Below are 14,461 nucleotides of genomic sequence, written 5' to 3' on the forward strand. Positions count from 1 at the left end.
GCACGGTGCCAGTAAATCAGCTGGCAAGCTTTCATTTGCGGCGAGAAGCCTGTGGGGCCTCGTTAGGTGGACCAATTAACGTTGAATAGCATTGCCGGCCGAGCTGGGCTGAGCGCCGGGAAGCTCGCAGCAGTTCCCGCTCGCTACGACATTGAGTGCTGAGGCCTGACCGAATTTCATGGGTTTTACGGCCCTGAAAGCGGCGCCGGGCCCAGAGCAATTCAGGGTGTCCGAATGAGCGAGCTCCGGCACCACGTGGAACTAGTGCAATTCCAACGGAGGCTAATGTGTGATTCGCCAGTGTCTGGGTTGGCACTCGAGAGCCTGACAAGCAGGAGCTGCATATAGGCACCCCACCCCTCAGGCACCCTCATTCCAGCCAAGAAGGTAGCACTGTTTGCATGGAGCATGCCCATCCCGTTGATGGGTTGGCTGGTGCCAGAAGGAACCTAGGGGGTTGTCCTAGGGAGGCACCCATATGACCAGTGGCGCCGAGTTCACAGCGGGCAGTCAGCGGCGTGTGCAGCCACATGGCTGCCTTGCAGGCTGCGCCAGTGGTTGTCCCGACCCCACAGCCTACTTCCTGGCCGTGCCCGATACTCCCAACACACTCTGGTGATGTGGGACACTTATTGTTCCCCCACTTTCTCCCTCAGCAGGCAGGGTGCCCGTTTCCCGATTTTAAATACCACAAGTGAACCTCGCCGTCGGTACTTGGGTGGGCCGAAGGGCCTGTTCCTGTGCTGTACTTTTCTTTGTTCTTTGTTCTAATTCCTCCTGACGGAGGTGGGGGCGGAGCATCGCGGGGGCCCGGAAATTGCCAGGCCGGATCTGTTAATGATATTCCAACGGCACTTATTGTACAATTTACATGCCCATGTCAGCGTGCAGTATTGAACGCATTCCCGCCATTTTCGGCGCCGGCCTTGATTTTCTGCTGACAAGCCATTCTCCGCCCATTCGCGCTTCGCGATTCCGGCGTCACTGGACGATTCCTTAATTAGTGAGTGACCTGAGGAAGGAGCTGCACTCCAAAAGCTAGTGATTCAAAACAAACTTGTTGGACTTTAACCTGGGACTTCTTACTGTCTCCAAATGCAGATGAATTCTGTCTCAGAATTGCTTCCAGTAGTTTCCCCACCACTTAAGGTTAGATTGGCCTTCTTGAAAGAATGGGAGAAAAGTGATGAAGAAATGAATAACTGTTTGAATTTGAGTTCTAATGCTAAACCATATGTTAACTTTCTCCAGGACACCATGGGCTGGATTCTCCGTGATCGGGACTGTGACCCCATGCCGGTGTCAAACCTGTGGAGTTTCAGGCCAGAGAAATTGGCGTGAAAGGGCCACATATTCCTAGCCTTGCAGGGGGCTAGCAGGGACCCGGCGTCAATCTAGCAGCTTTTGCTGCAGATATGGGTCCCCGCACTTCCGGGGCGGTGGCATCCAGCGGCCGCGCCGTGCTCCACGGTGGACTCGGACCCTGAAAATAGACCTCCCAATCGGCCGCGAGCCCGACCCTTTCCACCATCAAAAACATTTCCCGGTCGCGTATAAGGCCCCCCCCCCCCCGACCTTAGATCGGCCCACCCCCGACCAGGGTCTGCAGCCGCCACGCTAGTTTCCCAACCGACCGAACAACATTAGATCCACACCATTGGGACTTTGGCCGGTCGGGGGCGAGAATGGTGGAGCGAGCCTGCAGCAATTGCCCCAGGTAGGTCCTAGGTGGCGCGGCCTACTCGGCCTGCAGAATCGGGAACCCGGCGCCGGTCCCGATTCTGTGTGGGGGAAAAGGGATTCTCCGTCCCTGCGCCAGCTGCGATTTCGGCGTCGGGTTGAGAAGAATCCAGCCCCATATATATATCCCTCAAGAATTATTTGTCTCTTTCTCACACAGGGTTGCGGAGATAATTCCTCCCCGGCCACTATTCCCTCGTAGAACAAGTGGAGCAGATAAGGTGAGTGGAGGAATTTTGGTTGGAGGAAGTGATGTATTATTTATCGGATGATTAGAACAAAAAGCAATGAAATACATTTTAATTTGTAGCATAGTGGATTTATTACCCACCCCATTATGAAGTCTCTTAATTTCCCTCCCTGAGCAATATCCATTCGCTTTTTAAAAAAAATTCCAATTTAGCGTGGCAATTCCGCCTACCTTGCACATCTTTGGGTTGTGGTGGTGAGGCCCACGCAGACATGGGAAGAATGTGCAAACTCCACATGGACAGCGACCTGGAGATGGGATCAAACCCGGGTCCTCGGCGCCGAGAGGTAGCAGTGCCAACCACTGCTGAACACTTTTTGGAAATCCAAGGGTGGGATTTTCCACGCCTTCCCGTGGCGCGTCTCACAGCGGCAGGGGCCACCCGCCATTAGCCGGGGCGGAATCTCCTTGTCCCGCCGTTGTAAACTGGTCTTCCCATTGTATACTCCCATCGGCTTCCGATTTCCCCCGAGAAACGGGAATGGAAGATCCCACCGGTGGGAACGGCCGGAAAATTCCGACCCAAGTATATTGCATCTACTAGTTCCCCTTTATCTACCCTGCTCATTACCACCTCAAAGAATTCTAATGAATTTGTCAGGCATGATTTCCCTTCATGAAGCCATGCAGACTCTGCTTGATTATATTATGATTTACAAAATGCCCTGCTATTACATCCTTTATAATGGACTCTAAACTTTTCCCAATGACAGATGTTAAGCTAACAGGCCTAAAGTTACCTGCTTTTGCCTCCCTCCCTTTTTGAATAAGAATCTTAATATGTAACAGAAATCTGGGACTTTTCCAAAATTTAAGGATTCTTGGAAGATTACTACCAGTGCCTCCACAGGTAGTGGAGGACCAACAAGGCAAAGGACTATGCAATGAACGGTAGGATGCTAGGAAATACAGAGGAACCTCGGGGTGCATGTACAAAAATCCCTGAAGACAGCAGGACAGGTAGATGAGGTGGTTAAGAAGGCATATGGGATACTTACCTTTAGTAGCCGAGGCATAGAATATAAGGTGTCGATGATGGCCATGATGTGGAGATGCCAGCGTTGGACTGGGGTGAGCACAGTAAGAAGTCTTACAACACTAGGTTAAAGTCCAACAGGTTTGTTTCAAACACTAGCTTTCGGAGCACTGCTCCTTCACTGCATTCACCTGAGGAAGGAGCAGTGCTCCGAAAGCTAGTGTTTGAAACAAACCTGTTGGACTTCAACCTGATGTTGTAAGACTTCTTGCCATAGATTATAAGAGCAGGGGAGTTACAATGGAGCTGTATAAAATGCTCGTTAGGTCACAGCTAGAGTACTGTGTACAGTTCTGGTTGCCACACTATGGGAAAGATGAGGTTTTACTGGAAAGTGTGCAAAGGAGAGTCACCAGGATGTTGCCTGGGCTGGAGCGTTTCAGCTATGAAGACAGGCTAAAAGATTGCACCCTACTATTCCAGGAAGCATTCCCTGTGATTGCTTTTCTCATACCACCTTACCAAGGATTGCAGAGCAAATCTGAAACCTTTAAGGCTTTAAAAAAAAACTATACAAAGAGTGATTAATTACAGAAACCTATTCAATGATACAAGGTAGGTCCAGATAGCCAATCTGAATGAGTTCCTTATCATAGATTATCACAGAATTTACAGTGCAGAAGGAGGCCATTCGGCCCATCGAGTCTGCACCGGCTCTTGGAAAGAGCACCCTACCCATGTTCAACACCTCCACCCTATCCCCATAACCCAGTAACCCCACCCAACACTAAGGGCAATTTTGGACACTAAGGGCAATTTATCATGGCCAATCCACCTAACCTGCACATCTTTGGACTGTGGGAGGAAACCGGAGCACCCGGAGGAAACCCACACACACACGGGGAGGATGTGCAGACTCCGCACAGACAGTGACCCAAGCCGGAATTGAACCTGGGACCCTGGAGCTGTGAAGCAATTGTGCTATCCACAATGCCAATGCTACCGTGCTGAGAGTCATGGCATTTTATTCAGAAATAGGGTAAGCTTTATTCCATTAAGTGATTATTACATGGCTGATTCCTGAATGTCACAGGCTGTTACAGACTACCACACTCAGATAATCAGTGTGGCTAAAATCATCATGGACGAATATCAGGAGATGTTTGGACGGAAACTAGCTGAAGGAAAACTCTCGCAAGAATTGCAGGATCAGGAGGAACGCAAACATAAACTTATATTTGAGCTGAACACCTCAGGAAAATACTTTGCCTTCAAGGAACAGCTTAAGGTAAAAACTGATTGTGTATCTAACTTTAAGCATTAGCCCGTGACATTGCTGAAACTCGGGCAGCTCTGTTTAGGATATACTCCATTCATCCAGATGTATTTTTATAGTGGGAATGCACCTTCCAATGGACTTTTCCTGATTAACATTATAAAGGGATGGATTGTCAAGAAAGCTGATGCTTTCCTGGAGGCGAGCATTGCCAACTTCACAGATGGGGGATTAAAAATTGAAAGGCTACTTTGCCCACTGATCATTTGAACTAGGCAAGATAGGAGGTTAAAGAGAACTAAAGTTGCAATTTTAAGGCCCTTCCAGCCAGCAGGATCCTGCCCCCCGCTGTGAACTTTTTATAAGGTCTAACTACTCTAATTTTAAGGCCAAAACGGCAAAAAGATTTTTTTCCCCCCATTTTTGTGTTTTTTTGTTTTGTTTGTGGTTTTTTGTTTGTTTTTTGGTGAAGTGTTGAGCTGCTACATTGATCTACATGTAGCAGGAGTTAATCTGGCATCCGCCACTTATACGGGTGTTTGCTCGGTGTGTCAACTAAGCAAAAAGACCCCCGGGAAATGCCTTTAGATATATGCAGGTGAGGGCTTTTGTGAGGCGACAGGTGAGGGAATTCCCATTGCTCCCGGCACAAGAAGTTCAAGATAGGGTGATCTCGGGTGCATGGGTCGGGGAGGGCAAGGTGTCGGAAATACACCAGGAGTTGAAAGAAGAGGGGGAAGCGCTGGAAGAAGAGTTGAAGGGTAAATGGGAGGAGGAGCTGGGGGAGGAGATCGAGGAAGGTCTGTGGGCTGATGCCCTAGGTAGGGTTAATTCCTCCTCCTCGTGTGCCAGGCTCAGCCTGATACAATTTAAGGCGGTCCACAGAGCGCACTTGACGGGGGCGAGGTTGAGTAGGTTCTTTGGGGTGGAGGACAGATGTGGAAGGTGCTCAGGGAGCCCGGCGAACCATGTCCATATGTTTTGGTCATGCCCGGCACTGGGGGGGTTCTGGAGAGGAGTGGCGGGAGCAATACCTCAGGTGGTGAAAGTCCGGGTCAAGCCAAGCTGGGGGCTAGCAATATTTGGAGTAGTGGACGAACCGGGAGTGCAGGATGCGAAAGAGGCCGGAATTCTGGCCTTTGCGTCCCTAGTAGCCCAGCGAAGGATCTTGCTAATGTGGAAGGAGGCGAAGCCCCCCAGCCTGGAGGCCTGGATAAATGATATGGCTGGGTTCATAAAGTTGGAGAGGATTAAGTTCGCCTTGAGAGGGTCTGCGCAGGGGTTCTACAGGCGGTGGCAACCGTTCCTAGACTATCTCGCGGAGCGTTAGAGGAAGGTCGGTCAGCAGCAGCAGCAACCTTGGGGGAGGGGGGGAGGGGGGGGGGGGGAAGGGGGGACTGCCTGGGAGGGTGGATGAGCAAGAGATAACATGAAGGGTTGGGGAAACTGGCACGTACGGGTGAGGGCCAGTGTACAAAGCTGTGTAAATATATCATTTTGTCATGTATATATCTTGCTCTGCGCGATTTCTCGTTTTTTTTTGTTACGAGGGGGGGGGCTATTGTTTGTAAGGGAGAAAAAGTGTGTTAAAAAACTTTAATAAATATATATTTTTTTAAAAACTAAGCAAAAAGAACACAAAGTAACTTATGGATAAAAGAAGGGCGGTGCTCCAAAACAACAAGCAGAGCACAGCCCAAACAGAACGAGAAGGGAAACGAAAAGTTAACAAAACCCATCAAATCAAAGTGCACGAATTGGGGTCGATAAGGCAGTCCAACTCCTGCGGTGCCCACCGAGCACGGAAGGCCTCGAGTGTGCCCGTGGACACCGCATGCTCCCGCTCCAGGGGCCCCCAGCCGCGAACGAGGCAACGGAAGATGGGCAGACAGTCAGGCCGGATGCCCCCCTCGGTCGCCCGCTGTCTGGACCTATAAATGGCAAGTTTGGCCAGGCCCAGGAGCAAGTTCACGAGGAGGTCCTCCACCTTCCCCGCCCCCCTCCACACCGGATGTCCATAGATCAGGAGCACGGAGCTGAAGTGCAAAGAAAACCTCAACAACAAAGCTGTCAGGAAAGCAAAAAGGGAGTGCAGCCTAGGACAGACAACATATACATGCTCCACGGTCTCCACCAGGCCGCAAAAATGGGAGGTCTCTGGCAAAGCCGTGAAATGATTTAATCTACGGTTGGACGGCACTGCCACGTGCAACATCCTCCACCGAAATTCCCCATGTTTTACGGGGAGGACACCTCCGTAGAAGGACCTCCAGTGGGGACCTCCACCGCTGGACGGCGACAAGGCACGCCAAGGCGTGTCCGGGCGGCGGGTGAGGACAATGAGGTGGAAGGTGTGCAACAGCAGGCCGTGAAAGGACCATAAAATTCCACCCTAAGTATTTTTGTTCTTCAGCCACAGCCTCTCGTCATGCTATTCCTTAAAATATGTCATAGCCGACTTCCGGTTGCGGTTATGCCGAGGTAGGTCGCACGTTCGGCAGCTCCCGCCGGGAACGGACTTTTGGGCTCTCTAGAGGGGCCCCAACGGTAATTGTTCGATGGCTTCCAGTGTGGGAAGGTGACAGCAAGGTCTCCCCGACATTATATGGATTGGACCAGGAGTGGAGCGGTGAAAAAAGTGATCTTGGCGCAGCGGAAAGTGAGAGGGAGAAAAAACAAGATGGCGGCGGGTGGAGACCAAGCAGCATGGTCGCAGGAGCAGCAGGGTTTCTTAAACGCTGCTTTGAGGAGCTGAAAACGGAAATGCTGGCGCCAATGAAGGCGGCGATTGAGAAGCTAGTGGAGACCCAGAAGGCCCAAGGGGCGGCGATCCGGGTGGTGCGGCAAAAAGCCTCGGAGAAAGAAACGGAGATAGTAGTGGCGATGGATGCCGAGAAAGCATTTGATAGAGTGGAGTGGGATTATTTGTGGGAGGTGTTGAGGAGATTTGGTTTTGGAGAGGGGTATGTTAGATGGGTGCAGCTGTTGTATAGGGCCCCAGTGGCGAGCGTGGTCACGAATGGACAGGGATCTGCATATTTTCGGCTCCATAGAGGGACAAGGCAGGGATGCCCTCTGTCCCCATTATTGTTTGCACTGGCGATTGAGCCCCTGGCGATAGCGTTGAGGGGTTCCAAGAAGTGGAGGGGAGTACTTAGGGGAGGAGAAGAGCACCGGGTATCTTTGTATGCGGACGATTTGCTACTATACGTGGCGGACCCGGCGGAGGGGATGCCAGAAATAATGTGGATACTTGGGGAGTTTGGGGATTTTTCAGGGTATAAATTGAACATGGGGAAAAGTGAGTTGTTTGTGGTGCATCCAGGGGAGCAGAGTAGAGAAATAGAGGACCTACCGTTGAGGAAGGTAACAAGGGACTTTCGTTACCTGGGGATCCAGATAGCTAAGAATTGGGGCACATTGCATAGGTTAAATTTAACGCGGTTGGTGGAACAGATGGAGGAGGATTTCAAGAGATGGGATATGGTATCCCTGTCAATGGCAGGGAGGGTGCAGGCGGTTAAGATGGTGGTCCTCCCGAGATTCCTCTTTGTGTTTCAGTGCCTCCCGGTGGTGATCACGAAGGCTTTTTTAAAAAGGATTGAAAAGAGCATCATGGGTTTTGTGTGGGCCGGGAAGACCCCGAGAGTGAGGAAGGGATTCTTACAGCGTAGCAGGGATAGGGGGGGGCTGGCACTACCGAGCCTAAGTGAGTATTATTGGGCCGCTAATATTTCAATGGTGAGTAAGTGGATGGGAGAGGAGGAGGGAGCGGCGTGGAAGAGATTAGAGAGGGCGTCCTGTAGGGGGACTAGCCTACAGGCTATGGTGACAGCCCCATTGCCGTTCTCACCGAGGAACTACACCACAAGCCCGGTGGTGGTGGCTACACTGAAGATTTGGGGACAGTGGAGACGGCATAGGGGAAAGACTGGAGCCTTCGGGGGGTCCCCGATAAGAAACAACCATAGGTTTGCCCCGGGGGGAATGGATGGGGGATATGGAATGTGGCAAAGAGCAGGAATAACGCAACTGAAAGATCTGTTTGTGGATGGGAAGTTCGCGAGTCTGGGAGCGCTGACCAAGAAATATGGGTTGCCCCAAGGGAATGCATTCAGGTATATGCAACTGAGGGCTTTTGCGAGGCAACAGGTGAGGGAATTCCCGCAGCTCCCGACACAAGAGGTGCAGGACAGAGTGATCTCAAAGACATGGGTGGGGGATGGTAAGGTGTCAGATATATATAGGGAAATGAGGGACGAAGGGGATACTATGGTAGATGAACTAAAAGGGAAATGGGAAGAAGAGCTGGGGGAGGAGATCGAGGAGGGGCTGTGGGCAGATGCCCTAAGCAGGGTAAACTCGTCGTCCTCGTGTGCCAGGCTAAGCCTGATTCAGTTTAAGGTATTACACAGGGCACATATGACTGGAGCACGGCTCAGTAAATTTTTTGGGGTGGAGGATAGGTGTGCGAGGTGCTCGAGAAGCCCAGCGAATCATACCCATATGTTTTGGTCATGCCCGGCACTACAGGGGTTTTGGATGGGGGTGACAAAGGTGCTTTCAAAAGTAGTAGGAGTCCGGGTTTATAAAGCTAGAGCGGATTAAGTTCGTCCTAAGGGGGTCGGCTCAAGGGTTCACCAGGCGGTGGCAACCGTTCGTCGAATACCTCGCAGAAAGATAGACGGAATGGGAAAAAGAAGGCAGCAGCAGCAGCCCAGGAGGGGGGGGGGGAGGAACCAGAAGGACTCTCAGGGTTGTTAATATATACTGTATAATATGTATAGGTCGTTGCTACAGATAATTATATATTGGACTGTTAAATTATATTTTTGGAGAGTGTTACTTGTGACAAGGCAGTTGCCAATTAGGGCTAGTTTTCATTTTTGTTATTTATTATTTATTCATTTTTTGTTTATAAAATAGGTCATTGTTATTTGTGTTGTTATAAGATTGTGTAAAGGATGCACAATGTACTGTGTTGGTTGACCAAAAATTTTCAATAAAATATTTAATAAAAAAAAAAAAGCCTCGGAGAACGAGGACGAGATCTTGGGCCTGGCGGTGAAGGTGGAGGAGAATCTTCGGATTCTGGGTCTCCCTGAAGGAGTGGAGGGGCCCGATGCTGGGGCATATGTGAGCACGATGCTCAACTCGCTGATGGGCACGGGAGCCTTCCCGAGGCCTCTGGAGCTAGATGGGGCTCATCGGGTCCTAGCAAGGAGACCCAAGGCCAATGAGCCGCCAAGGGCTGTAGTGGTGAGGTTTCACCGCTTTATGGACAGAGAGTGTGTCCTGAGATGGGCCAAGAAAGAGCGGAGCAGCAGGTGGGAGAACACGGAGATCCGAATTTACCAGGACTGGAGTGCAGAGGTGGCTAAGAAGAGAGCTGGTTTCAACCGGGCTAGGGCGGTGCTCCATCGAAAGGGCGTGAAGTTCGGTTTGCTGCAGCCAGCGCGATTGTGGGTCACGTTCCAGGATCGGCACCACTATTTCGAAACGCCTGATGAGGCATGCAGCTTTATACGGACTGAAAAGTTGGACTCAAATTGAGGGATGTTGTGGAGGGATGTTTACTGTGTATATGGTGTTTATTACGTTTAGGGAATGTTCCTTTGGTTTGGGTGCTGGATGAGGATGGGTGAAGGGATTTGATGGGGAGACTGTGGGAGAGTGTGGGCGTCGGTGTTGGAGGGGCAGACCCCAATGAAGGACGAGGGGGAGTGGAGGCCCGGGGATGGGGAATTGGGGTAAGGTCGCAAAAGGAACGGCGCCAGAGGGGGTGGGGCTGGCTCAGGAAAGTGCGGGCTTTTTCCCGCGCTAGGGAAGGACGGGGGTGGGGGCCGGGGGGGGATGGGCGGTGCTGGAGAGGAGTGCACACTGACTGCCAGGGAGTCCGAGGAGGGATTCTCACACTGGGGGGGGGGGGGGTCGATGGAATGGCGGGAGATGCCGGGGTCAGCAGGAGTCAACTGACTTACGGGAGTGTTATGGGGGGAGCAAAAGGGCTAGATGTGGATCTAGCGGGGGGAGGGGGAGAGGGGGGGGGGTATGGGGTTGCTTCAGCATTGGCCAAAGGGGAGCTGGAAGTAGGAGAGGTGGCCGGGGCGGGGGTCCGCCGTCTGGGGGACAGGAGGGTGCAGGAGGCGCGGGCACGTGGCTGGCCTAGAAAAGGAGATGGCTAGTTGGTGGGGGGGAGGGTGGGGGGGGGGGGGGGGGGGGTGACCAGCCCCCCAATCCGTCTGATAACTTGGAATGTGAGGGGCCTGAACGGCCGGTCAAGAGGGCCCGGGTGTTCGCGCACTTAAAGGGACTGAAGGCAGACGTGGTTATGCTCCAGGAGACACATCTGAAGGTGGCAGATCAGGTTAGGCTGAGAAAGGGATGGGTAGGACAGGTATTCCATTCAGGGCTGGATGCGAAGAACAGAGGGATTGCAATACTGGTGGGGAAGCGGGTGTCGTTTGAGGCAATGAATATTGTAGTGGATAATGGAGGTCGATATGTGATGGTGAGCAGTAGGTTGCAGGGGTGCGGGTGGTACTGGTAAACGTATATGCCCCGAACTGGGATGATGCCGGATTTATGAAACGCATGCTCGGTCGGATTCCGGACCTGGAGGTAGGAAGCTTGATAATGGGGGGGGGGGGATTTCAACACGGTGCTGGACCCAGTACTGGATCGCTCTATGTCCAGGCCGGCTGCGGCCAAGGTGCTTAGGGGATTTATGGAGGTTTGTCAGGACCCAGGCCAAGGAATTTTCATTCTTTTCCCACGTCCATAGAGCCTACTCCCGGATAGATTTTTTTATTTTGAGTAGGGCGCTAATCCAGAAAGTGGAGGGAACGGAGTATTCGGCCATAGCCATCTCAGACCACGCCCCGCACTGGGTGGAGCTGGAGTTAGGAGAGGAGAGGGACCAGCGCCCGCAGTGGCGTCTAGATGTGGGATTATTGGCGGATGAGGAGGTGTGCGGGCGGGTGCGGAGGTGCATTGAAAGATATTTGGAGGCCAATGACAACGGGGAGGTGCAGGTGGGGGTAGTCTGGGAGGCGCTGAAGGCGGTGGTCAGGGAAGAGTTAATCTCCATCAGGACCCACAGGGAGAAGAGAGAGGGCAGGGAGAGGGAGAGGTTGGTGGGGGAGATCTTAAGGGTGGACAGGAGATATGTAGAGGCCCCCGAGGAGGGACTACTCAGGAAGCGGCGGAACCTCCAGACGGAGTTCGACCTGTTGACCACAGGGAAAGCAGAGGCACAGTGGAGGAAAGCACAGGGGGCGACGTATGAGTATGGGGAGAAGGCGAGTCGGATGCTGGCACACCAGCTTCGTAAGAGGGAGGCAGCGAGGGAGATAGGTGGAGTTGAGGATAGACGGGATTTGTAAACGGCAGGCAGCTAAACACTAATGTGCGGAGGCGCCTCAATGTGATTATGATGCCCTCGGTGGAAGGAGAAGCGGAGGTAGTGGCAGCTATGGACGCGGAGAAGGCCTTCGACCGGGTGGAGTGGGAGTATCTTTGGGAAGTGCTGCGGAGGTTTGGGTTCGGGGAGGGGTTCATCAGCTGGGTAAGGTTGCTATATAGAGCCCCGGTGGCGAGTGTGGCTACGAATCGGCGGAGGTCGGAGTACTTTTGACTATACCGAGGGACGAGGCAGGGGTGCCCCTGTCCCCCTTGTTGTTTGCATTGGCAATTGAGCCTCTGGCCATGGCACTAAGGGAGTCCAGGAAATGGAGGGGACTGGTCCGAAGTGGAGAGGAACATCGGGTGTCGCTGTATGCGGACGACCTGTTGCTGTATGTGGCAGATCCAGTGGAGGGGATGGCGGAGGTCATGCGGATCCTAAGGGAGTTTGGGGACTTCTCGGGGTGTAAGCTCAATGTAAGGAAAAGTGAGCTCTTTGTGGTGCATCCAGGGGACCAGGGAAAGGGGATAGACGACCTGCCGTTGAAGAGGGCGGAAAGGAGCTTTCGGTACTTAGGGATGCAGGTGGCTGGGAGTTGGGGGGCCCTGCACAAGCTTAATTTGATGCGGTTGGTGGAGCAGATGGAGGAGGATTTCAAAAGATGGGATGTGCTGCCACTCTCACTAGCGGGCAGGGTGCAGTCGGTTAAAAGGATGGTCCTCCCGAGGTTTCTCTTTGTGTTCCAGTGCCTTCCCATTATGATTCCCAAGGCCTTTTTCAAACGGGTAGGTAGGAGCATCATGGGTTTCGTGTGGGCAAATAAGACCCCGAGGGTAAAGAGGGTGTTTCTGGAGCGTAGTAAGGACAGGGAGGGCTGGTTCTGCCGACTTTGTGCGGGTATTATTGGGCTGCCAATGTGGCGATGATTCGAAAGTGGGTAATGGAGGGAGAGGGAGTGGCATGGAAGAGGTTGGAGATGGCGTCCTGTGTGGGCACGAGCCTGAGGGCGCTGGCGACGGCACCGCTGCCGCTCTCGCCAACAAGGTACACCACGAGTCCGGTGGTGGCGGCGACGTTGAAGATCTGGGGGCAGTGGAGACGACACAGGGGCGAGGTGGGAGCCTCGATTTGGTCCCCGATTCGGGAGAACCATCGGTTAGTCCCGGGAAGGATGGATGGGGTGTTTCGGAGCTGGCATCGGGCAGGGATTAGAAGAATGGGGGATCTGTTTATAGATGGGACGTTTGCGAGCCGAGGGGCACTGGAGGAGAAGTTTGGGTTACCCCCGGGAAATGCTTTCAGGTATATGCAAGTGAGGGCGTTTGTGAGGCGGCAGGTGAGGGAATTCCCGCTGCTCCCGGCACAGGGGACTCAGGACAGGGTGATTTCGGGTGTTTGGGTTGGAGAAGGCAGGGTCTCGGCGATCTACCAGGAGCTGAAAGAAGAGGAGGAGGCCTCAGTTGAGGAGTTAAAGGGCAAGTGGGAGGAGGAGCTTGGGGAGGAGATAGATGAAGGTCTGGTGGCTGATGCCCTGAGTAGGGTTAATTCTTCCTCCTCTTGCGCCAGGCTTAGCCTAATACAATTCAAGGTTACTCACAGAGCGCATATGACAGGGGCGAGTAGGTTCTTTGGGGTGGAGGATAGATGTGGGAGGTGCTCGGGAAGCCCGGCGAATCACGTCCACATGTTCTGGTCGTGCCCGGCACTGGATGGGTTTCGGAGGGGTTTCGCGAGGACTATGTCCAAGGTGGTGAAAGTCCAGGTCAAGCCGAGTTGGGGGTTGGCACTATTTGGGGTAACAGACGAGCCGGGAGTGCAGGAGGCGAAAGAGGCCGGTACCCTGGCCTTTGCGTCCCTGGTAGCCCGGCAGAGGATCTTGCTATTATGGAAGGACGCGAAGCCCCCCAGTGTGGAAGCCTGGATAAATGACAAGGCTGGGTTCACTAAGCTGGAGAGGATAAAGTTTGCCTTACGAGGGTCTGTGCAGGGGTTCTTCAGGCGGTGGCAACCGTTCCTAGACTATCTCGCGGAGCGTTAGGAGGAGGTCAGCAGCAGCAGCAACCCAAGGGTGGGGGGGAGGGGGGGGGTCTCATTCGGGGGGGGGGGTGAATTCGGGTGGGTGGGGGGGGAGGGGGGGCTTCCCTACAGGTACCTTTGAATGTCATATGGGGGGGTTACTGTATATGGGGAAACCCAATGTATAAGTTTTGTATAATTTTTGACTGTTGCGTTTGTGTTTCTTTCTTTTTGTTATTGGGGGGGGGGGGTTTGTTAAAAGTGTTGTTGGAAAATTTGAATAAACATATTTAAAAAATAAAAATAAAAATATGTCATAGCCAATTATCTCTTCTCGTTGAAGGAGATGGTGGAATAATTATTCTATTTTTGGCACAGCATTGTGGACGTGGAACACACTGGATATGGTTTTAGAAGGATTTAACGCGAGGCGCCATGTGCTACAGTGGTCTATCAACTTTGCACGGGTGCTGCGCTGGTGCACGGGCAGAGGTTCGGTTAGGGGCCAGTAACCTTTTGTTTAAAGTAGCTAAGGTTGAGTTTAAAGACACCCGCTTTTGGGATAAAGCCACAGGTTTCTACAGAATTTGAACAAACACAATAAACTTCACTTTACAAGGTTAAGAAAAGTAAAACAATCTACAATACACATCTTCGATTCTAATGTTCAGTATTAACATGGGTACATGTGAGTTAACAGACAAACTGGTGAAATATACCACAATATAGAGTAGGTATCAGATGCAACCAAGGTAGAGGCCTTTTATTTCTCAAGAACCCGCCCAGACGGTAATCAAT

At 52.4% G+C, this 14,461-nt stretch overlaps 1 protein-coding gene across 3 annotated transcripts in view; it reads left to right on the forward strand.

Annotated features, from left to right (window-relative positions):
- The window catches only part of cfap70 (cilia and flagella associated protein 70), a 136,935-nt gene that overhangs the window by 66,450 nt on the left and 56,024 nt on the right, over positions 1-14,461 (forward strand). For all 3 annotated transcript variants that reach the window (XM_072481772.1, XM_072481774.1, XM_072481773.1), the window contains exons 14-15: positions 1,901-1,961; positions 4,060-4,254. In XM_072481772.1, the coding sequence (XP_072337873.1) occupies positions 1,901-1,961; positions 4,060-4,254 (256 nt within the window). The remainder of the gene's footprint in view (positions 1-1,900; positions 1,962-4,059; positions 4,255-14,461) is intronic.

Source organism: Scyliorhinus torazame, chromosome 17, assembly GCF_047496885.1.
Source record: "Scyliorhinus torazame isolate Kashiwa2021f chromosome 17, sScyTor2.1, whole genome shotgun sequence".
NCBI lineage: Eukaryota > Metazoa > Chordata > Chondrichthyes > Carcharhiniformes > Scyliorhinidae > Scyliorhinus > Scyliorhinus torazame.